Source organism: Cinclus cinclus, chromosome 15 (assembly GCF_963662255.1).
Source record: "Cinclus cinclus chromosome 15, bCinCin1.1, whole genome shotgun sequence".
Lineage (NCBI taxonomy): Eukaryota > Metazoa > Chordata > Aves > Passeriformes > Cinclidae > Cinclus > Cinclus cinclus.
Window position 1 is genome coordinate 1,473,158 of NC_085060.1, and position 25,105 is coordinate 1,498,262.

Below are 25,105 nucleotides of genomic sequence, written 5' to 3' on the forward strand. Positions count from 1 at the left end.
GCACTTCCAGGAAGGTGGCTCCTTTCTTGACCAGAAAAACGGGTGCAAACTTGTGAGTAGGATAATTGATCGTTTCCATGGCAGTGCTGGAGGAGAGGAGTACGGAATAGCAACAGAAACCTGGGAGACAATCACATTCCATCTTCCCAGTTTCTTTTCTTCTGAGTGGCTCATAAAACAAAAGCAAATGAGGCAATTGAAACTCCCTGTCCATTTTCCTGGGGCTTGTTTAAATGAGGATTTACTTCAACTAAAAGCTCCTTAGAGCAACTTAATTCTTCCAGGTGGAGTAAATATCTAGGCCAGTCGTAAAAATTCCTTACAGATGTCTTCAGGAGGGTACTTAGCAAGCACTTTCCTGGAGAGAACATCTTGGACACCTTGGAAGAGCAGAATCAGTTCTTAATGATGGTCCATTAGACAGTGGGGCAGGACTTGGCATAGCCTTGGGAATATTTGGAGGTTGCTCCAGTGATAGAGAGAGGAATGAAATGGGCTGCAGAGCAGTGGGGGTACATGCTCTGATTTTCAGCGGTTAGTTAAAATAACTAGCTAAAGTTTAATTTCAGAGATCTGGGCATATTTCATTATCAGTGAATGTAATCTCCTGTGGTGTTGCATTACAAAATCCCTGTGAATTCCCTGGGTGGATCCCTCTGCCATGCTTGTCCCATCCATAGACCTGCCCACCACATGGAACATCTGAGGGAAGCTCACACACTCAACTTCTGCTTTTAGCTGAAAAAAACCAAAAAAAACCAACAAAAAAACCCCAAACAAACAAAAAGCCACACTGAGAAGAGCTGGAGGCTTCCCATTAGGTCAGACTCTCCCACCTTTGTTATTTGGTCTCTTTTTTGGATATTCTTATCCTAGAAGTACCAATCCTTTAAGGCATCCTTTTCCATGTTCTGAGTTGGGAAAACCTATGTCTGAAAGGAATAATAATTAAATACTGGAATTAATTGAGTGTGGACTGCTTGCCAGGCAAATAATACCTGGAATAGCTGAGGCTGAGCCTGAGTGCATCCTTGGATGGCAATTCCTTGGACTCAGCCTTGACAGCTCCATTTGGGCACCTTTCAATGCAGACCCAAGCTCTGTGTGCCCTCACATCTCTCTGTACCTGTGTGTGCCAACCTCCTGGACTGCCATTCGTGCTTTACTCCAGCTTGGCTCTAAAAATGGAAAGCAGCACTGGAATTGTCCATGAGCCACCAGGGTTGCGTGCTCCTTGAAGGAAGAACCCGAGGTGTTTGATGAAGGTGGTGTTCCCATGGACTTTGGGGTCACTCCTCACTGAGGACAAAGCCTCACACAAGGCTGGCTGTGCTCAGCTGGCTGCAGCAGGATTGCAGGGAAATCTCAGCCTCTCCCAGTCCTGTCTGAGCAGGGAACAGCAAGAAGCTCTTGCAGTTTGGGCAGTCTTGGAATTGGATCAGATTCACATTGCTCCAGCCCAGGAATGTCTCACCTGCATCCCAAAGCTGCCACCGCCCGTCCCAGCACTGCTCCCGGAGCCACCTCTCCACCAGAGGAGAAGCTTTGAGGGTCTCACTGAGAGGGAAGTTGGTTGCTTTTCTTCAGAGTAGGAGCCCAGGTGTCCATGAAGCTCCTGGATCATTTCTGAGCTGAAGCCAGAGCAGCACTTGCATTTAACCTGCTCCTTCCTGGCACGCCGTGGTGTGGTGGCACCTGGACAAAGGTTGGATTTGATGACCTCAGAGTTGTTTTCCGGCCTTAATGATTTAACTCTGGGTCTGTGAGTGCTCCTGGGTCGAGGGCTATCCACCTGCTATGAGTGACCAATTTACTGCCAGTGGTCATCCCAGATGTGCAGGGAGGAGAGAGCCCAGCCCAGGCAGGAGCTCTGCGCAGAGAGCCAGGGAGAGTGAGCTGAGCCCTGCAGTTCTCATGGGAACCACTGCAGGGTTCTGTAGATCAGGCAGGGGGACAGGCCAAGGAGAGGACACATCTTCCAGATCAGCACAGCCAGGGATGAGCTTCACATGGGCTCTGCTGCTGCCAGTTCCTCTGGGGTGAATCACATCCCAGAGGAGCTGCTTTCCACCCAGAGGCTGCTGGGGATTTTATACACACTCCGTTTGCCTTTCCCTCAGATTGGAGAGTTGAGTTTTTTTCAGCTTTAAGTTTTTTGGTGGGTTTTTTTTTTTTTTCCTAAGCTTAGGTGTTTTAAAAGTAACATTTTGGTTCACCTTTGGAGCTGCCATTTGACTTCTGTGCAGCACGTGGTGATTAGTGATTAATTGCACAGGACATGTTGTGACTCCAGCCCGTGTCCTGGGGTGCTTGTCGCAGCAATGATGCACTGGGTGATTACTCACTCCCCTTAACCTGACAGCTGTATTTCTTCCCCTGACTGCTTAATGACCTTGGCCAGGTACATGCCTTGTGTTTTGTTGGAGGGTGTTGAGGATGTGCAAATTTTTCTTTCCCTTGCATGACCTTCATCCTGCCTTGGTAAGAGAAGGGAGCAGTTCCATGAACAGATGGAGCGTTATTTCTAGAGGAAGGTGGATAACACAGGAAATTATTCATTTAAAACCCCTTCAGACAACTCAGATGTTTGCCTGAGAGAGTGTTGCAAATCCTAGTGCAAATACCTGCTCACACAAACTATCTAACTATCTTGAAAATTCTGTGTGAATGTGGAAGTCATCCAGTCCTGGAGCAGAACAGTGACAGGGGACTTAACTGAGCCATTAAGGAAAGTAGGAATAAGCAGGATTTTAAGCAGTAGGTACAGAAGAGATAATTTGTTAGCCATGTGTAGGCAAGTTAGAGTAAAAAAGGTTGTCAAGTCATAGCAGGTAAAAAAGAAGAGTGTGCAAACCAATCTGGGGATGGGTAACTCACTGCTGAAAGCAGCAAGGTTTGCTGCAAGTGGTGCTTGGCTCTTGTTATTCCTTAATGAATCGAATCTATTAGCCAGGGAAAACATCATGTCGTCTTGAAAAACAAATCATATTTGGATGCCTCTTTCCCCGCATTTGTACCCATTTTAACACGAGCACACTAATTATGCTGTGGAGATGATTTTGTTATGGCAGAAATGGAGCTGAGTTTGCAGCTGGAGCTCTGGAGTGCTGCTGGAATAGGTACATGGGGAGAGATGCCTTTTAATTCCATTGCCTCTCTCTTTAATATTTGTATCCTTCACAGAGTGTTTCTGCTCCCTTGGGTGCAGAAAGAGCCCCAGTTTTTGGGGCTCAGCGGCCTCCAGATTCCCATGGATGCCAGAGCAATGGTTTGAGGAATCATGTCCACAACCCAGTTCCTACACAGGTGGCAACGGGCTCACAAATTCCCAGGCTTCCTGAGATGTTTCCTGATGCACAGGGAGCTGCATGAGTCATATTGCTCCAGCTCTGGTCCTTTTGGATGGAAATTATACTTTTAAATCCATTCTGTGATTACATGCAGCAGCGGTGGGCTCGTTTGGAGGAGGTGGAATTCGAGCCATTAAGTTGAGTGGCTGCCATTACATCCCGTGTTTGCCAACAGATAATACCCAGACATACTTCATCTGTGACAGCTTTGCCCTCTAGACTTTGGATGGAATGATCTTGGTACAGAGCTGTTCTCTCCAGCACCATCCAGGTGCTCATTTCCTTGCACCGGGCAGCAAATGTGGATGAGGTGATGTGAGACAGGGAAGGGACAGCACAGCATGACCTGGAGAAAAGGGGAAGGGACAATGACACAATGCATGAGGTGACAGTGATGTGGCCTGGTGGAGTCTATGCCCATCCCACCCCTCTCTCAGGGCTTTCAGGGCTGCCAGCTGTGGGGTTGGGAGATGTGGATGCTCATGGCTCTACTCACTGTGCCTGGATTGCTGCTGGCTCCCTGAGCAGCCCAGGGGGCTGGGGAGGGACTCCTGGGTCAGCATGTGGTGATGGCTTGGAGAAACACCTGGTATTACCTGTCCGTGCTGTGGAAGTGCCACCCAAGCCGTGGCTCAGCTGAGGGAGGGGGCTGTAGTCAGTGGCTGCTTTGATTTACTCCTGCTGAAGGAGATATTTTGGCTGTGGCAGCTGTCCATGACATCTGAGAAGCCATCAGTGACTTCCTTTCATTCCTGGGCTGGACTGAGCGAAGGGCTTAGAGCTGAGGGCTGCATATCCCTGTGCTGGTCTGGGCAATCCCTGTAACAGGCTTACAGGATCCCATGGCAACCTGCAGCACAATCCCGTGCCTCTAACGAGCATCCAGTCATTACCTGGGTCATTACCTTCCTGAGGAGACAGCCTTTCAGGCCAGCACTGTCCCTTCAGCTTGCAGGAGGAAAAAGTTCCCACGGGGACCAGGAACACCATGTCAGGTGCCAGCTGGAGCACAGGGACAAAGGGGGTGTGACACAGCCCTGCAGCGCTCTCCATTGCCCCAGGTGCTGCTTCCCAAGACCAGCAGGAGGGCAGGGTTTGCTCGGGGAATGTTCAGTGCCTCCCAGCTCTGTGAGTGGGGCAGGATGTTCTCGGGCCACTCCAGAACCAGGAGAGCCAAAGGATGCCACAGGCTTTGGCTCAATGGGTGTCTCAAGGGGAGAAGCTGCTTTGCTCTTATCTCTTGCTCTTATTTTATCACAATCTCTTTGAGGTCCTTTGCCCTCTCAGGAGCTGGGGGATGGAAGGTGAGATGTGGTCGCTGTGAGGACCTGAGCTGTGCCTGGCTGGGTTGGCTCCTCCCTGTGTTCCCTCGGGATGCCCGTGGCTGCTCTTTGGTCCAAGTGCTGCAATCCTGGAAATCACGAGGAAGATTCGTGGTTTTGTTGGAATAATTCTCATGGATGTCATCGTTTTGCTGGCAAAAAGCTTTGTCCGGCCATTTCTTAATTCTGGGTGCTCATCCTGGTTTTTCCTTTTGCTACTGGAAGTGGAATCAATGGGATTTTTCACTGGGTGGCTCTTGGTTTGCACAAGAGCAGCTGGATGGGCTCTGCTTCCCCTTGGCTTGGGAGAAAAGGCTGGCACTGCCCCTGCAGCCACCCAAAGCCCAGGCTGCTTCCTGGGACCAGGTGTCGCTTCTCCAGCCATTCCTCCCTTTGTGCTTTTTAAATTAAATTTCCTGTGAGCTCAGAGGCTGTGAAACACTTTGTGGGTGTTGTTCCCTCCTCTGCCAACAAGCCCCTCCTGGACTGTGTTAGTTGGGAGCTGCAGGGACTTACCCTGAGAAACCAGGAGATGAGAACAGCAAATAAGGAGCCCAGGTGGTGAATTTAATCAGTGTAATAAATTAATCTGGACTTTAATCCAGCCTGGGCTTTGATTTGCACTAATAACGGCCGCCACTTTTTAAGTTCCAAATTCTCACTACTAAAAATATCCTTTTATTTTTTAATATTATCATGTTTGCTTCTAACTACAATACCCATATATAGGAGTTATGCATAATTGAGGATTCCTGGGGATCCAGTGTTTAATACATTGTGGTCCTACATGACACAATCCAGGTCTCTGCTTCATTATTAAATGGGGTTTAGGACACATTGCAGTGACTCAGTCACAAAGGGGCTCTCGCTGCGGCTTCCCATCCAGGAGTGATGTTCCTGCTTTGTATTAATAGCCCTGCATTTGAATTCATTTTCCATGGTTTTTAGACCTGCCCAACTGTGTCAGCTTTTAGAGGACAGAGTATCCACACAGAGTTTTGTGAGTCCTGCTCCTGTCACTTCCTTTATTTCTCTGGGAATTCCTGGATCTGGGTGAGGGAAGTGGCTGCACTGGGTGCTGCTGGTGTGTCCCTGTGCCATCACTCCTGCTGGGGACAGCTGCATGGCTTAGCTGTGTGTCACCAGCTTTGGGCTGGCTCGTGGCACTTCTGCAGCTGCAGGGATACAGATCCCACGGCTGGGATGAGCAGATCTCTGTGTTGTTCCCTTTGTAAGGAGATGTGCTAAATAATTCAATTTACTGGGAATCATTTGTGTGATTTTTCTCCTTTATTCCTTTCTGCTTTGGAAACTTCCACATCCAGAGTAACAGGTGACATACGTTTTAACATAAATGTCCTTTATGGTGGCTTACTCTTGCTTTCCTCAGAGCAATGACAATTTTGTCTCCTCTCCTTGCAAAAACCATTTGGTCACTCAGATGAACTCAGTTTTCCCCACAGTGTGCTCCGTGGCAGGGAAGTTGTTTGCTTTCCAGTTTGAATAAGGACAGGCTTTTGGGGTAAAATGAGCTTGAATTTGGCATTCCTGACATTTCCAGTCAAGTCTTGGTCATCCATGGAGGGGTTTTGAGGTGGTGGATTGGCTGCAGCACGGGCACAGGGATGCTCAGGATGTCCATGCTGTGTCCTTAGCCCAGGGGTCAGCATTCCCCAGCAGCATCTTGTCCTTCTCTGTATATTCCCAGAGCCACATTTATATCTATTTAGTAATATTTCTCTCTATTTAGTAATATTTCTCTCTATTTAGTAATACTGTGTTTGCTTATCTGCCTGACTCTGTCCTTGGGGTGACTGAGAGAGAACCAGATCCCTCCTTCCCTGGGGGCTGCCATGGGCTGGACACGATGCCTTGATGTTCCTGAGCCCAGTTCTTGCTGGGCTGGGACTTTCTGAAACTGGGAATACCCCTTGGGAATTCTGACTGCTCCCCACCCAGCCAGCATCCTGCAGGCTCAGCCCAGCTCCAGCCTCCTGCTCAGGAGGGGTTTCAGTACAATTCCAGGGCTTTGAGGCTGTTGTGGCTTCAACTTGGGAATGTTAGGGGTCCCTTCTGGGGGCAGGAGGTTGGGATTTGTGTGAGTATCGTAGGTTTGGATCTTGGAGAGGGTTTATTATTCGTGTTGAGTGCTGCAGTGAGGGATCTGTGCTGACAGCCCCTGCTGGCCCCTGGCAGCTGCCCTGGCTCTGCCCTGGAGCAGTTCAAACTTGGGCTTCCAGCCCCAGTCTCATCATTTATCTGAGTTAAAAGTTAATGCTGAGTTGTTATTTGTAATTGCTCTACATGGAAGATACGTCATGAGGCAAGGGGAGGATTAATCCTCCCAGCACAGGAGGGGTGGGAAGTGATTAGGGTGACATATGTTCCATCCAAACACCTCAAACCTGCTTGGGCTGAGCTTCAACGGGGTCCCTCTGCCTTGTTACCACCTTCCATTCTCCTCCTCACTGCTGCCAGGCTTTTACTCAGCTCTCCATCCACGGCCCTGCCTTGTGGCTGCTGTTATTAATAGGAGTGACATGGGCAATAATCATAATAAGGTGGAAAATGAGACTAATGCCATCCCCTGGGCTCTGCTGCTGCAGCCTGGCTGAGGCCAGGTCATTTCCTATCTGCCAGGTGAGATCTTCTCAAGAAAGTGTAAATTGATGAAAAATAGAGCAGCCCAGTCCTAAGGAACCTTTCTGTCTCTACTGACTCTCCACATAACATATAGATAAATAAAAGATAGATAAAGCTTCCAACCAAGTGTGGCAGCCTTCCCAGAATATGGGATATGGGAGACTCTCACTCCAATCAGCCTCTTTCAGCTGAAATCCAGTCATTAGTTAAATTCATCAAAGGGCTTGAAAGCAGAAAGGGAAATTCTTTGACTTGTGCTTAACCTTTGGGTGATTGCACCTCTTGAGAGAATGAGCAAATCAAGTGGAGCTGCCCTCCCCTGTGTGTGGTGAATGAGCCGTGGGGCCGTTCGCTGAGATTGGGCATTATTCACTTTGTATAATTCCTGACGAGAGGTTTAAAAATAAACACACCAGCAAAGGGACTCTGGGGAGATTATGCAAGAGCAGGAATGAGCTGGGATGGTTCTCTTGTGCTCTCTTCCCTTTGTCTGCTCCATCGGCTGAGTGACCCTGTCCTGGATGGGAAAATCAGTGGGTGGTGGGACTGAAACGGGGGATGCACTGCTCCCCTCCTCACTGCATGGGCGTGGGGATTCACAGGAGTGGATCCAGCAGATCCATGGGGGGGATCTGGGAGGTGACAGCAGATTGCCAGCCCAGCAGCCTGTGCTGTGCTGCTGCCACTGAGGCAGTGTGAGGTGCCTTCCCTGCAGGATCACAGGGGATGATCTCCCTTGGCTGGGGGTCCTGGAGCTCTGCTGTGTCCTGTCCTTCCCCTGAGCATTGATTTCTTTGAACAGCAGCTCTGTGTATCCTCCTTTGAAGCTGTTTGGGCTGCCTCCATTGTGGAAGGGCTCAGTGAACACAGTGTAGGAAATGCTATTGTGATTTTACAGGGCTTTTATGTTGTCTGAATAAAGGGCATCTCCGTACAAGAACAATTTGAGCAAATGGCATCCACTCACCACATTTCTCCCTCTTCCCCTCACAGCCTGCTCCTATTCCTGCATCCTGCTCCTGTGGAGGAGGACACAGTTTATGTAACTCTGATTTGAAAGGGAGCTACCCAGAGCCCTCGTTTTTCACTGTTACAACTCTACTGATGCAATAATAAATGATCTAACAGAGAAGCACTTTCCTGCCTTCAGATTATCCATATTCCCAGAAACCATGGTCCTGGAAACTTTGAGGTCCTTGAAGTTTTCTGAGGAGATGGTGAATGATGATGGATTTATTTAGGGTTTTTTTGGAAATGTGACTTTTCATAAAGTGCATTTTGGATTAGTGAAAAGCTCTGTGCTGAAAACTCAGGGTGGAATCTTGTGGGGCTTGCAGTGATTATTTATCCCTGGAAGAGGTATGGACAGGTGAGAGTGGTTTGAATGGCCCTTTTGTGCCCATTTCAGTCTCCAGGGCACCACTAAGCCCCTGATTTCTTCTTCAGGTTGGCCCATAAGAAGCCAGTAAGTGTTGATGAGTTGGCAATATTCAGCAAAATGTTGCAGCAGTGGCTGATTTCACTCAAAGATGTTTGATCCTTGCCTCCCTCACTGCAGGCAGGGGCTGAGGTGGAGCAGATGTTCCTGTCCAAATGTTCATCCTGGCTTGGGAAGTGAGCAGAGCCGGGGAAAATGCACCAGATTGGAGGCAGAGCTCACCCATTCCCCAAAATAATTTTTCCAGTTGGTCCAGTCGTGTGGAGCTGCAGCAAAGTCCCTCTGCAGGGACAGGGCTGGTTCATGGCTCAGAGATGTAAACCCTGCAGAAGTTGTAACCCTGGCTCAGAGGTGACTCTGTGAACGTGCTTTGGGAAGCCACCCTAGGTGATGTTCCTGAGCTTTTTCCATCAGGATGTGCTGTGGATATGGATTGTGAGAGGCATTTCCCTTCCCTTCCTCTCCTTTGGCTCGTGTGGATTTGCTCCAGACCCGCTCCAGTGGCAGGGTCAGACAGATTCCAGCAGCTCTTGTAACAGGGAGCTATTCCTGTTACTCCTTTTATTCTTTGTTTTCCTCCTTACTTTGATGGGGTCAGTTATTTGATCTTCATAAAGGTGCCACGAAGGCATGGCCAGAAAAGAAAATGGGAAACTCTGGAGTCAAACTCCCACTTCTGAGCACCTCCTGTGCATTCCTTGGAAGCTCCTCTCTGGCATTAATGACCCATTAAAGCCCTTTGGCTTTGGAAAGTGCAGGGGGAGAGGGAGACAAGTGGGGATCTTTGGCCAGATGGGTCTTTCTGAGCTTTCCCAGCACTGGTGAGGACAGAGTTCAGCATCCCTGGCACGTGCTGTCAGAGGTGGGGCTTTGCAAAATCCCCTAAAACCCTTTTTTTACTATTTGCTGTTTCTGTCATTTTATTTTGGCAGCACCTCCAATGTAATTCTGTATTTCCAGTGGCCACGTTCTATCCTGGAAGTGACAGCAAAATCCTCCCGGCCATTCAGCAGGAATGGGTTCATTCCTTTCCTCTGGCTTTGCTCGCTGTTGTAAAGCACTCACCGTTGTGCTGGAGTGTTGGGAGTGTCTTGAAGGAGCAGCTGGGGTTTGTGACTGAGTTATTGGAGCTTTGCTGTGGAAACCTGTGGGGAAAAATCCCTGGGAAGGCTGAGGATGTGGTCCTGGTGGTTCAGGGATAAATCTCACCCTGTTCTTAGTGTGCTGTGCATGGAATTAGAGAGAGCCCTGTCTTTGTGCCCTTTTTTTTTTCCTCATTAAATCCATTTGTTTCTAGTGCTGGGATGTTCCATGGCCCTTCCTCTGTGCCTGGTGTCCAGCCCACACAACATCCCAAGAATTAATAATCTGCTTTTCTGCCCACTGAGAAAGGTTTTCCTCCACCCCACAAAGTGCTCTGCAGGCTCCTGTAAAGCAGGAAACATTATTCTCACGTCTGTAGTTCCCAAATGCTCCTGGGCATTTCTGCACTGATGTTCCGAGGTGAAAGCATTGAGGAATTTTCTATTTGGGCTCTTGACTTTGAACAAGCAACTGACAAGAATAATAGATTTTAATAGGAAGTAGAGCTTCCACCTGGCAGCCAGGCAATGTTCAGGGGATGTCAGACCAAATGTCCTTGTCACCTGCTGCATTTCTTCTTGCTGCTTCTCTTTTCCTATGGGTAGCACACTTTCCCAAATATCTAAGTTCTAAATTTTTGTGAATTTACAAGGCTAAGATGTTGTGAATTCTTCTGGTGGCACAAAAACCATAACTTTATTTCCATCAACCTTCACCCCACAGAAAACTGCTGTGTCTGGGAGAGTGTGCTTTAATATTTGACCATCCCTATAGTGATTATTATTCTTAAATTCCATTCTTTAATTTTGGCAATGGCCAAATCGTGGATGAGATGAGATGAGCATTGAGATGAGCATTGAGATGTGGGAAATGTAAACTTCTGTCTCAGCCAGTTAAACACGGAGTGATTTCTAGGGCATGATTCACCTGGCTGGAAGGTGGATTGCTGAAATAGCCGGGATGAATCACGCTCCAGATGTGTCTCTTTCTCTTCACTGGCTATCAGGGAGTCCAGATGACTCCCTCAGCTGCAGTGTGGGAGAATCTGACTTCATGGCAGAGAAATTCCTTTCATGATCTTCGGCTGAATATCTCTGACCACAGCACTAAGCTCAGCTTTGAAGCTGAGAGAAGTGAACTTTGTGGAGTTAAAGAGCTCCTGTGTTGAATTCTCTGAGAAAATAATATTTCATGCTGACCTTTCTCCAGTTTGTCATCTCCTGCTGCTGCAGATGTCAGGTTCTGTCTCCATAACCCTGCCCTGAGAGAGCTGGATGGCTCCACGGATGCAGCAAGATGTCTTGCAAGATAAATTAAACTGGATCTTTTAATTTTAGGCCCTGACATTTTCTCAATGGATTCAGCACGTGGGATGGCTGGAACTCCAGTTCTCACTGTCCTTTTGGTGCAGGCTGAGCTGGATTTGTGTTCCAAAAGGCCAAGGATTGCTTGCAGGATTCCTGGGGTGTGGATCCCTTCCTTGGGCGGAGCGCAAGGAGCAGGGGCTGGGCAGGACTGATCAGTGAGAACCAAACACTTGGAGCCTTCCTACTTGAGATCAACCTTGTGAAACCACCCCAGCCCCTGAGAGAACCTTCCAGACCTGTGGAACAGCACAAAAAGGTCGAGGTGTGACCCCCTGTTCCTTGGTGTCCCTCTGCCAGCCCTCACCCCTGGCCAAACCCTGCTCCTGAGAGCTGGGATTTGTGCCTCGGGCTCCAGAATGGATTTTTGCGAAGTAGGCTGGGAGGGTTTGAAGCACAATCCCTATGAAGTTTGGGCTCAGTGACGTTTCTGTGGCAGTTTGTGCCCAGAACTGGCTGTGTGTGAAGTGACAGCAGAGGCTCTGTCAGCTGAAGCAGAAGCAGCAGGAACACGGCTCCTGCGTAATAGCTCTGTTCCTGGTTCCTCATCAGTGCAAAAGGGACTAAAATACCCAATGGCATTAACAAAAGGAACAAGTGTCAGGCCAGCCCGATTCATTTTTTGACAAGAAAACTGATTTTCGAGCCAAAGAGAACGTACTCTACTGCATTTACTGAGAGGAGCTGAATGCAGGATGGCTGTGAGCCACGGGTGGGAGGTGGCCATGGGGAAAGGGGGACATGTGAGGTATTACTGGGAGATCTCTGTTACACTGGAATAAATCTTTCATGCTGTTCCACAAATCTCTGGTAACGTCCCTTTGGGAATAGTATTTGCAATTCTGGTCATCTGTGTTCCAGAAAAATGCAGGCAGGGTACGTGGAAGCCTGAAACGCCTGGGGGAAGGAAGAGCTGGGGGCTGGAAGGGCAGAGCTTCTTGCCTGGGAAACCACACCTGGACAGCATCCATAAATATGGCAGAGGGGAAGCACTGGTGAAGGAAGAGCTCAGTCCTGGCAGAAGAACAGATAAAGGGTACTGGTCTCAAATGCAGAGTGGGGTTTCTTCAGCTCTGAAGTCTCATCCCTTCCAGATGTGTCCTGGGGATCTCTGTGCTTTGAACTGATCCCTGTTCCTGAGAGCACCTGGGAACCTGGGCTGGGAGCAGAGCAGGGGACAGTGAGGAGGCACTGAAACTCCTCTGAGCATCCAGCTGTTGCACTGGGATCAGGACTCGGGCTCTGGGACTGTTACTTCTCCAGATGTGGCTCCCCTGCTTTGCTGAGCCCAGCTCTGGGGTGAGCTGGGGGTCCATCACCATCTGACTGCAGCTGCTGCTGCTTTGGGTGGCACCCTCTGGTGTCCTCCAGCTCTGTGTGGAAAGCCCAGGTGTGGGATAAGCCCTCACTGAAGCAGGAGGTGCCTCTGCCACGAGTCCAGCCATCACCTGGGGGCTTGTTCTGTGCCTTGGTTTTCTGCCTGGTATCCCAGGACCTTGTGAGGCTCATGTGGACAAGCATGACACACAAAAGGGCACAGGTTTCTCCTACAGCTGATTGAATTAGAAGGGACAATTTGTCAGAGTGGAAGTGGGAGGAACACAGCTTTACTTTGCTGCCCACTGACTGCATCCATCTGGGTTTTGAGGATGAAAGGCACTGCCAGGTTAAGCCCTGAAGGTCTTGCTGCTTTGTGTGACTGACTCTACAACTGAAGGGCTGGAACTGCAGCTCTGACTGTCCCAAACCCGAGGAGATCAGATTTTTAAAGCAAAGCCAGTCCAAGGCAAGTGGTAAATCAGACCCTTTAATCTGCTGACTGGATTGTCTGCACAACTTCAGTGTTTTCTCTGTTGATGCTGAGAACCTGAAGCTGTGCTAGAAGGTCTCCTTCAAGTTCTCACTGTGCAGGCAGTAATTAACAGGGGTTTGGGGAAGCCAGACTTCCATTAAGAGCTTCTACACTTGCATGCCCACAGTGACTGTGTGCTTTGTGCTCCTCCCCGAGCAGAGGGGACACTGTCTCGCAGAGCATCACCACAGCAAGGGCTGGAATGGTCACATCTGCCCCTGTGAGCTCAGACTGGGACTCAGAGAGAGCCCAAGTGCATGGTCAGGGTGTCTCAGTGGCAGAACTAATCAACAATGGCTCTGACAGGCTGATCAGCATGTGGGGAAAATCTGTATTTGCTGGGGCAGCCTCGGTGCTCAGCGCAGGATTCCTGCAGTGGGTGAAACATAAACACAATTTATTACTCTGATAAAAAACACACAGCTCTCAGTCAGAGGAGCAGGGGGTATCCTGGGCATGGATGGATGTCTGGTGGTATGGTTGGGATGGTCCCTCCTGCCAGCACGGAGCAGGAATTCATGTCTGTCACGAAGGACACCTGGGCTGTGCTGGTGCAGTTCTGAAGCTCCACGAGCTCCACAGGCAGGGACGGTCCCAAGGTCTTGGCAGGCACACTGTCCAGGATCCAGGACCTGCTCCACGCAGGCTGTCCCACAGCCTGGACCAGCAGGATTGCTGTGGGCAGAAGTGAGGGGTGTCAGTACATCACCAGCACTGAAGTGGGCAACCTCCAGTTTCAAAAAAACCCCTTCTAAATACTAACTTTGCACTAACTTTGCTTGGATCCCCCCAAGCCTCTGACATTTCCACTGAAGTGAAAATTCCTTTGCAGGACACCACCGCTTGTTTCTGCTGTTTTTGGGAACTGTGCATTGTGCCAGCAGAATTGTCCCTGACAGATGTGCATGTGTGGAGGTGGCATGGGATCTTCCAGGCCCTGGGGGACACGGGACACGGCACCTGGAGCTTGCCTGGCATGGTTGGGAGCAGGACGGGAGGGCGGTGGGAATGGCCAGAGGCACGGTGTGAAGGTGGAATAGCACAGAAATGTCCCTTGGCTGCGAGCGTGCGTGGGCCTGGGGCTGCAGGCGTTCCCTGACTCTGCTCTTCTCTCCCCAAGCTGATCACTGGTGGTTCCATTGTCAGTGCTGAGGCAGTATGGGATCACGTCACCATGGCCAACCGGGAGTTGGCGTTTAAAGCAGGAGACGTCATCAAGGTCCTGGATGCTTCCAACAAGGACTGGTGGTGGGGTCAGATCGACGATGAGGAGGGATGGTTTCCCGCCAGCTTCGTGAGGGTGAGTGATTTTCTTGCTTTTTGCAGCTCTAAGGAATCGCTGCTGATGCTCGGGACATCAAGAACCAAGCTCTTCCTCAGGTTTTACTCTGTTTGTTCTCACTGATGCTGATTCCCACTTCTTTGCCTGTTTTCTGTCCAAAGAATGGGGGCAAAGAAGGTTTCTGCTTGCTGCTGCCTCCCCAGCACACAATTTTTTTCCCTCTTGTGCAGCTCTTGTGCCTCCCCCAGGTCTGACCAGTGCCGAGAGAGAGAGAGATCCATGACTGGAACTCGAGCTGGGCTTCCCAAAAAAGTTAATGCTGTTCCTCTGGCCTGGGATAACAAGTTGTGTTTGGTATCTTGAATCTGACCCTGCAGCCAGCGGTGGCAACAAGTCTGGAAAATGGATTTGTGTCAGGTGTGATTGAGGTGAAAACCTTCTTGCAGAATCACTCTCACCTGTGCCACCAACACATCTCCTGTGTGCTGCAGCTGGAAAGGCTGAACAAGAACAATCTCATTTTGTTTGCTTAATTTCAGCACTGAAATATTCTGAGCCAGTTTAACCTCTCAGTGCACTGACCAGTGCTGATTTATTTGTGGTTCTGGATTTAACAATGAAGATTTAACAGCCTTTGGTGTGGTGTCACAAACAAACTGTTCACTGTCCACGGGGGATTTAAGAACAGTCTGGAAAACACTGTCCTGTTTTTTAAAAACACACCAAAACCCAAATGTACCAGTGGTTTTAGGGCCCCTACCCATGGTCCCTTGTCTTGGCTGAATTCCCCTTCTCTCCCTACACTTTTCAAAGGCTGGGAGGATGGCTTTAGAAACTGTGGGGAACAAAGGAGAGTGGAATCAGTGAATCCCAGACAAATGTCTGGAACAAATCCTGGATCCTCCTCCTTGGTGCTGAGGGTCACAACCTGAGCAGGCAGGTTTCTTGTCTGTTCTGTGCAGTATCCCAGTGAGACCAGTCCTTCCATCAGCTCTGCACGAGGCTGGCTTGGCTGTTCCATGTGGGAATCACTTGTTGAGGGCAGGCAGGGACCAGACACCTGCCCTTGCCCCTCCCCGAGGGAAGCAATACCTGGCTGTGCTGCCTTAGTGAGAATTAATATTTAAAAACAGGAGTCCTGGCCCATTTTGTCTGCGGGTCTTGAAGGGAGGCTGGAGGGAAAAGTTTGCCCCTCAGGTTTCCAAAGGAGCTGAATAAGAAATGAAAGAACTGCGAGAAGAGCAGATGATCACTCACTTCATGAGGAGGCTGCGTTTGTCTCTGTTGTGCTTTGAGCCCTGCTTTTTAAAGGTGATGCCAGAAAAGTGCCAGGTTTAGCCTGGGTGCTTCTAGTTTTACTCACAAAATGATTGCTTTTCTTTCTGTCTGCATTTCTATTCTGCAAGCACAGAAGGAAGAGGGAACAATATGTTGCATAGAATATGAATAACACTCAAGTGAGGGATGTCAGACACACCAGACAGGTATAAAACCAAATAGGATTAATTTCAGAGTATTTTAGACTTCAGGTCTCTTGTAAGGACTAACAGGAGTGCAGGAGAAGATCACTGCACAGTTGGGTTCCTCTCAAAGTCCTTTGAATCTCTTCTGAGGACAAAACTGGGCTGGGAACCCAGTTTGCAATGAGATGTCTGACGCTTCTGGCTCTGCAGCCAGATCATCTGAAAACCTTTGGCAAAGCATTTGGCACTCACGAAATCTCATAGCAGGGAGTTTCACATTTGCAAGTGGAGAGGAAAACAGGAACCTGCTGATTCCCTTGGCCTCCTTTATATGACAGCCAGGGGTAGCAAACAAAAATGCTCCTGAATTCCCTGCACACACAGCAGTTGTTGTCTCCCTGCTCACACCTGCACTAATCCTCTTAGTAGCTTGGGACTTGGAGAAAAGGAGGGTGGAGAGAGGAAACCACAAAGGTTTGGGAGCTCAGCAACTTTCAAGGAGAAACTGGATGATAAAGTCATGTTGTTTTAGGGGAAGAGAAAGCCCAGCACAGAAGTAAAATTTGGAATGGTGAATGGTTTCTGCAGAGAGCTGCTGCACTCAGCGAGAAGGTTATGAAAACCCCTAAGTCAGAAAGGTGGATAAGAACTCCAGAACTAAATTTAAAACCCAGCAATGAGCTGGGTTTGGACAGATGAAGGTGTCTGTGGTGTATTTTAGTGGCTGTTCTGAGCACACTGGACACCCACAGGGTGTCTTTGAACATCCCATCAGCTTCCAGTGGTCTGACAGGTTGGGAGGTACAGCTGGAAAAAAACCAGCAGGAATTTCAAACGAGATTTCACATTCTTGTGGTGGCAGTGGCACTTTTTTTCTCCTCTGTGGATGGCAGAGCCTTGGGCTGTCTGTGCATCATGGGCTACAGATGAGTTTTTGCATAACCAGCACATTGACACTGGCTGAGAAAAACAGGCTCGGTGTTGGGAGGGAGGGATTTACAGCAGAGAATAACAGTCCAGGGCTGCCTGTGGATCCACTGTTGTACCTTGAGGTCTCCTTTAGAAAGCACAGCAAGCCTCAAAACAAAGTTTTGATTGCAGGGCTCCTCATCAAGGCTCCAAAACAGCCCAGGTGAGACACTCCAAACACAGGAAATCAAATGGCTTCGTGTGTGGGCTCTGACATATTTCCACTGCAAGAGAAATAAAAAGAGTAAAGCTTATGGATGCTGTGCAGTGGAATCTCTCCTCAGAGACATGGCAGAATGCCCCTGTCCTGGGCAGAGAGCGGGATTTATTCCTGTGTAAAGCTCTCCTTAGTCTCTTTGGATACCAGACGGAGATTACAGAATATATTTCTTCTCACCTCAGCAATGCTGAGTCTCCCTTCCTTATGTTACTAAGCCAAGGTAAAGAGCAAAACTGGGGCTGTGGAGCTTTTACTGCAGCTTCTTGTAGTGCCTGATGACTGAAGGAAGGAAGAAATGATCCTCCCAAGGCCTGAGCAAGGAGAGGGTATGAAATTTTCATGGTCTCCTGTTCCAGGAGAAGGTGCAGGGGTGGAGAAGTGCAGGGGTGGCAGTGCTCCGTGTTCTCTCTCACCACTGCCTTGGTTCCCCCAAGTGTTGTAATTTTAGATTGATTTTCCTGCTGAAAAGCTGCCTTTGACCCACTTTATTTTCTGCTGCTAAAGGAGAAGTGCTGGATAAATTGGAGTGAGCTTTTAAGGCACTGTGGAGAAGGAGACTCTGAGCCCAGAGCCTGGTCTGGGCAGACAGTGCCTTTATTGGGCAGCTGGGTCCAGCTTTTAGCTGTGCGGCTCTGGATTGCAGGTGTAATTCCCCATCTTGCTGCCCCACCTGCTTCTTTTTGCCTGTAAAATCTGATTGTATCTTGTTGGACTCATCACTCAGCTGCTTTCCCCCCCTGCATTAGCATTCCCTCAGAGCCAAGGGCATCAAGGTGAGATTTCCTTCTGGAAATGGAGCTGAGGTGCCCTCACCTGTTGGGCAGCCTGGGATGTGCTGCAGTCCCTGCTGCAGTCGGAGCCTTTTAAAGGAGATTTGATTCTCCCGTGGCAAATCCAGATTAAAAATAGCTGTGCTGGAAGTAGGAGCATGGGCAGGGCTGCTGGGACAGGCTGGGCTGCAGAGTTTGGGTTTTCCTAAAGGCAAGGAGCATTTCAGCATCCCAGGGCTCCCAGTGCCACCTGCAGCTCGGACAGGTCCCCCCAAAGGGTCACACACTGCCACTGTGCCCTTCCCTGGCCAGGGCAGTGGGGATGGGTGGCTGAGGATGCTGAGGCTCTGTGCTCCCATGGATTTCTGCAGGTTCTTGAGTTCTCTGTAACCCACTGCACTGCCCACTCCTCTCCTGTGCCATCCAGATTCCCTGGAATGGCAGCAGCTCTCTGGAAGGATGTGTCTGTATCATTAATCTGCCACATCAGGTAATTGGGAGCAAGAATCCAGAATGGTGCATTTTCTGCTGGTTTTGTCCTTGTGAACATCCAGTGGAAGCAGGTTAATAATGCAGCTGACTGGTAAAATGTTTGCCTTATTGTGGTTTCTGATCATTAAGAGTTGATCAGGCCTCGGTGCCTGTTGAAGGAAAAAGTCCTCTCCATCCAGTGCCTGCACTGAGCAGGGTAAATCTGCAGTAATTGCAGGTCACTGATGCTGGCCCAGTGCCACTGGGTGATTTCATGCACCATTTGGGTAAAGCTGCAAGCTGATAAATCATATTTATAGAATTTTTAGATCATAGAATCACAGACTGCTTTGGGTTGGCAGGGACCTCAAATCCCACCCAGTGCCACCCCTGCTGTGGCAGGGACACCTTCCACTGTCCCAGGCTGCTCCAATCCCAATGTCCAGCCTGGCCTGGGACGCTGCCAGGGATCCAGGGCACCCTGTGCCAGGGCTGCCCACCCTCCCGGGGAACAATTCCTAATTCCTAATATCCCACCCATCCCTGCCCTGTGGCAGTGGGAGCCATTCCCTGTGTCCTGTCCCTCCATCCCTTGTCTCTCCAGCTCTCCTGGAGCCCCTCCAGATCCCACAAGGGGCTCTGAGCTCTGTTACCACCTTGCCCCAGGTCACTGGATGTGTCGGGCACGCTCTGCCCTCACTGAAGCTGTGGTGGCTCTCTCCAGTCTCCTCCTTGTCTTCCACGTCCCTGAACATATTTTCCATGAATCTGCTCTGTGCTCTTGCTGGGCACTGAGGTGAGCCTGCCTGGCCTGTGCTTCCCTGGGTGCTCCTTTTTTTCCCTTTCTAAAAGGTTATCAGTCGTAGAGAACATGAATTAGCACAATGCAGCCATCAGCTCTCCCTGGCTCCCAGAGCTGCTCCTTAGGGAAAAGGGCCTTTTTTATTTGATTATTTTACTTTTATCTGCCTCTGCAAGTTCTTGCATTACACAAGAGCTGGTCATGACTTCCCAATTAGGGTTGAATTTTGAAACAGGACTTGGAGGCTCATGATAAGCCTGTTCCTCTCCACGTGGAGGGGCCTTTCAATGGGAAATATCACGTAGGACCAGCATTATGCAACTCGATTTTTTTCCCTGTCATTTTCACTGATTTATTTTAATTAATTCTTATTAAAATAAGTGCTTGAAATGACTCTCAGACCTTGGTGGTTTGGCTGCTGGGCCTTTTTCGTGGCCTGGGGGAAACCCTCCCAGTGCTGTTTTATTTTGCAGCCCCTGATGTTTTGCATTGCAAAGGTGTTTAAAGAGACCCTGGATTTATTATTGTAGGGTTGTTGTTTATCCTTAAACCAGTGCCATTGGAGACAGGAATTCAGTCTGGGATCCCAGTGCTGTGCCAAGCCACAGCCCTGAACTGCTGAGGAGCTCAGGACAGGAGCCTGGAGAGGCTTCTTGGAATCCAAATGAGCAGCAGAGCTTGGGAAACTGCCAAGGAATTCCTGTCCCATCCCTGCTCCTTGGAAATCCCCACAGGGATTGCAGCCACCCCTCCTGAGCTGGGAGTGCTGGGGAGATGGGATGAAACTGGGAGAAAATGAGTTTTGAAGTTTCTTTTCTCAGCATGGAGATGCTTGCACTGAGAGCAGCTGAGCATTTGTGTCTGGTTGGGAGGATGGGGAGCAGGCAGACCTTTCTCCAGGAGTGAGATCTCAGCTGTTCCCCACAGGAAGGAGGGAAACTGAGGCATTTCAGGCATTTTTGGGAGCCCCACGCGTGTGAAGCAGAGGGAGCACCCTGGTAGAGGTGCTGGGTTAAAGCAGGAGCATTTGCAGCTTTGTCCGAATCACCTGAGTCCGACTTTTCAGTTGTTTTTGGGCAAGGCCAGCATCTCCCCAGCGTGGCTGTGCCGCTTTGCTGTCACCTGCAGCTCCATCAGTGAGGATCCAGCCTGGGGTGGTGGCACTGGGACAGAGGGCACAGTTAACCCTTGAAGTGCCATAGCCCCGAGAGTTGGAGGTGCAAACCCAACCCAAGGTCTGTCTCACAGTGAGAACAAAGGTCTGATGATGCATATCAGCCCGTATTTCAACACCTCCATGAGTTTTTTTTTGTGTGATTATCCCTGGGTTTGGGTGGGGAAACCTCCTCCAGCTGCAGGGACTGGCCCAAGGTCAGTGCCAGAGCTGCCACTGCGGCTCAACTTTTATTGGTCATGGTCCCAACTTCAAATGATGCCCTGGAAGAAGGATCCTTGCTGGAATTCCAAAGAACTTCAGAGGTTTAGATGGAAACAGGAGTGTTTGAAACAACACAGTGGGATTCATCCTTCCAGCAGCAGAGGCTGGAGAGTGCAGGGTGGAAACACCTTCAGCTTCCTCTGGAGCTGATAAAATTGTTGCATTTGTTTTTAATCTAAGGCAGAAGTCATCTAGACTAGAACTGTATGTTTGTTTTTTTTTTCCTTTTGGAACAGGGATCCTAGCAGGAAGGAGCAAAAATTTCATTAAGGAAGAAAGCAGGACTCATGAGATTCACAGATGAGGAAGGAGGGATTGTTCCTGCTGTGCACAAAAGGCAGCCTGAATTTGAGGAATCATGAAAGTTTGCAAGTTTGCTATCTGCCTTGGAGTTTCAAAGCCTTTAGGATTCGTGACTCAGGCTTATACGCACATGCCTTGTAATGATTAGATCTTTCTGGCTTTTTTTTTAAGTGAAAATCAAATTTTTTCTCATGATCACCCGACACTAGGAGGCAGAGCTTTAAAAATATGCTCTGCTGCCAAACTGGCAGGAATGTCATCAAAAGTTGGTAACAAGCTGTTCCAGTTGGGTTTGGGAAGGCTGCAAAGTCCTTTTCTATAGGAGAAGAAAAGCAGGATAGGAAATTATTTTAAATTTCAACCATGCTGGACATTCCTGCTGGATTTCCCACATCTGTTTGGTTTGGAATTCCAATGAAGCTGTGACCAGGACATATCCCTTGGAGGACTCCTTGTGCCATTTTGTCCTTCCCAGGACCCATTTTCCCCTCTCAGGGTGCCTCCAGGTTTTCCCAGCACTGAAATTGGTGGCACTGATGTCAGCATTTGGCCCCTGAGGTCACTTACCCCAACAGGGATTTTTCTCAGCAGCAGCATTTGTTTTAGTTATTTATTTATCTTTATTTCTTTTTTAACATAAACCTCTGCTCATGTTCATGGGTTGTTGCTCTGCCTCAGTGAACCCCAAACCTTTTCCAGAGCAGGGTGGGTTTGCTGAAAGAGACACTTTTCTAGCCAGCTTTTGGGTTGTTTTTCTGAAAAAGACACATTTGTTTCAGCATACCAGGAGAGGTTTTCCATGCAGGACCCCACTAAATTTGGTGGGATTGGGTCATCAGCTCTCTGCTTTCCCTCACAGTAACCCAGGGCTCCTCCAGGCCTCCCAGTGCTGATGGAAATCCTACAAACCCCCTTTTTTATCCCCCAAATTTGCAGCATCATTAACATCCTGCTAAAGAAGAGATGGGTTTGGGGATTTTTTTGTTTCGTTTTTTTGGGGGTTGGTTTTTTTATGTTTTTTTTTTTTGCCCTTTACAACTCCCTGTGGGAGGGCAGAACGTGGGAGCTGCAAGAGGTGGTTTAGCAGAGCAGCTGTTGGTTGGGAAAGCAGGGAAGGAGCAGGGGCAGGTTTGGAGCTTTTTGCTTTTCCTAATTTACAGGAACACTGCCCTTTACAATCTGTGCAAAGCCCAGTTTAAACTGAATAATGGGAAAGCAGGAAAAACTATTAACACTGAAAGGAATCCTGAAGATCAGGTTAATGATGCTGCCTGGTTTCCTTGTACTCTGTGTGTGGACAGTTCCTCTGCTCACAGGAAAATGTATTTTTAGGTTTGAAAGTCCCCAGGATTTAGGGACTTCAAACGCTGAGGAGAGAAGTTGCTTCATTTCCATCACAGCTGAGGTGGTCTGTGAAAGACAGGGGTATATTTCTGTCAGCTCTAAGCTTTATTTAATGTTTGTTTACAAACTACCCTGAGCCCAATTTGAGTTGATCAGAGTTATTTTAAGCAGGTTTTGTGGGAAAAGGTAACAGAAGGAGCTCTTGATCCGTATGGTGTGTGCAGAGCACAGGCTGGATCAGACACACAGGAGAGAGCTGGAATTTGCAATTTCTATGGATGTTTTTTATTTGATGTTGGAAGGAAGCCTCAGTGTGCTGAAAACACAGAGATGCTTTTTCACTGCTTTATGGAATTCTCAGTGCACCCGTGCCAAGCTGCCCTCAGCCCCCAGGTTTTAGGAGACTTGCTCAGGGGTGTGCATTCCGTGTGGTTTGGAGATCCCAATCCTGGGATGCTGAGATGTGGGATTGGCCTGAAGCAGAATGGCTGTCCCTGTGAGCTGCTGAGGAAAGCTGCTGAGAAATGGAATCAGGGCTTCCATTCCAAATGGAATCCTTCACAGCCCCTGGCCTGTGAGGATGCAGAGCTCCAGAAACAACCCAGAGCTGATGTGCACTCCGGATTTCTGAACCAGCCACATCCCCACCTCGAATCCGTCCCCTGGGAAGGGCTTATCCCTGCTCCCAGGGGATCCTCCTGTTCAGAGAGGCTCTGGCTGGAGGTGGCAGGAGCTGGGACAGCAGTGCTTGTCACCAGTCACTGCAGTTTTCCCGTTTTCCTCGTGTCCATCTCAGCCTGGAGCTCTTGGCAGAGCTTCACCCTGTCACAGGGTGATTTTATATTTGGGGTCACAGCAGGTCTCAGGTGGGGAGTGTGTGGGGCGCCGTTCGGGGCTGTGTGGAACGGGGCAGAGTGGACTGGGAGCTGTGGGGTGAGGAGAGCTGGATCCCAGATCTCCCAGAGCCCTGTAACCCTGCTGGAGCTGCTGCTGGCAGTAATCCCTGTGCTGCTGTGTGTCCTGCAGCTGTGGGTGAACCAGGAGGATGGGGTGGAGGAGGGAACCAGCGAGGTGCAGAACGGGCACCTGGACCCCAGCGCCGACTGCCTGTGCCTGGGCAGGACCGTGCAGAACCGCGACCAGATGAGAGCCAACGTCATCAACGAGATCATGAGCACCGAGCGCCACTACATCAAACACCTCAAGGACATCTGCGAGGTACCTGGGGGGCACCTGGGGCTGGGACACACCTGGGGGGCACACCTGGGGCTGTCCCTGCTACATCAAACACCTCAAGGACATCTGGGAGGTACCTGGGGGGCACCTGGGGCTGGGACACACCTGGGGCTGGCCTGGGTCTGTCCCTGCTGCATCAAACGCTTCAGGGACATCTGGGAGGTACCTGGGGCTGGGGCATACCTGCCCATGGGGGAGGCTGGCAGGGGCTGAGCCTGGGTTTGTCCCTGGGTGATTTGGGAACAAGCTGAAGTGTCTGTAGACTGTGTCTACTGGAGGAGCAGCATCTGTCAATATGTATTGACAGTTCTGAGAATTTCCTGCTGGATCTGATAATTCCTTTAGTTTGTATTAACCAAAAGTGCAATTTCCTGACCTTTATTCCATAGCTCTTTGACTAAAACATGATGAGGTTGAGATCCTTCAAGCAGTCCTCTTAATTAAAACCCAATGCCATCTACTTTTGAACTTGTGATTGAGGAAATTAGGTTGTAATTAAACCAATCAGTTACCCATGTCATCTGTGCCTTTCATGTCGGGTTCACAATTTCCCCTGGCTCAAGATGGCCCCCATTTGTTTCTTTCATGGTGAGACTGAGGGCAAAATGTTCCCACCATGGGAAACGAAGAAGGGAACTAGCAAGCAGTGGACTTTAGTGACTGACCCCACAAATCCCCAACTTGGTTCTTGTTCATTAGGTTACAGTTAATGTCTACAACCCCTTAAGTTCAAGCTTGGTGCCCTGAGCTGAGGCCAAAGTGCAGACTGTGGTTCTGGGTGTTTGGGAATGGGAACACGTGGCTGTGCCAGAGTTTGGGCACTGTGTTTAGTGATGTCCTTATCACTGAGAGGCAGAAGTTTGTTAGCACTGAAATCAAAGTCTGGGGATGGCTTTCAGCTCATCCCTCGCAATGTTTAGGATTTAGTGAGCCTGTGCCCAGTCAATGTGGTGAAGCCCCTTGGGGATTGTGCTTAGAGGAATGTCTTCCTCCTTTCATCCTTGCTGCTTTTCTCTCAGTGAGGCAGAGCAGCCATCCAAAAAGCATCCATGACACTTTTCTAATATGGGAGAGCCTTGGGATTTCAATTTGGAAACAAATGAGCTTAATTTCAATGTGCTATGTCAGTCAGAGAGCTTTGCACTGGAGAAGGGATGAACTGCAGGTACTTCTCCACATATTGTTTCTTTTCCTGCATTTGCACTTTTCTGTAGGAAACTAAATCAACCTCAACTTGCATCTCCAGCCATGTCACCGTGTTTCTGCCAGGTAGGATTCTCAGGAGGTGCAGATAGGCTCAGCTGCAGTGGGGGAACACTGATTTTCTGCACCTAATGATATGTCCCAGCCTGGAGAGATGCAGAAAGCTCACTCTGTTCTGTGTGGTGCAGACTGGGATTGAGGGGAGAAAACTTACCTGCAGGTAGAGCACCAGGAAATGATTCAGCTAAGCAGGGGCAGGACTGGAATGGCCATTCTCATCTGTGCAGTTTGGGCTGTGCCTTGCTGGAGAGAGGCTCATATGAGAGCTCCTCACCCAGACACTGACACAGTGGGGCTGGACTGGGAGAGCTGGGACTGGGAGAGCTGGGACTGGGAGAGCCAACCACCTCTCCTGGCTGTCCCTAAACCCACTGTGGGGTGAAGAAAACTTAGCACTTAACCTCCTGCAAATCCTGCCCAACTTTGGCCTATACTTCAGGGACTAGATGGAAAAGTACTTTTTAGACAGACAGTTTGGCAGCTATTTTTAGT

The 25,105-nt window shown here is 49.3% G+C and overlaps 1 protein-coding gene across 1 annotated transcript in view; it reads left to right on the plus strand.

Annotated features, from left to right (window-relative positions):
- Positions 1–25,105, plus strand: part of ARHGEF9 (Cdc42 guanine nucleotide exchange factor 9) — a 158,388-nt gene that overhangs the window by 94,530 nt on the left and 38,753 nt on the right. Inside the window, exons 4-5 of the mRNA XM_062502669.1 lie at positions 14,173–14,352; positions 23,141–23,332. Coding sequence (XP_062358653.1) covers positions 14,173–14,352; positions 23,141–23,332 — 372 coding nt within the window. The remainder of the gene's footprint in view (positions 1–14,172; positions 14,353–23,140; positions 23,333–25,105) is intronic.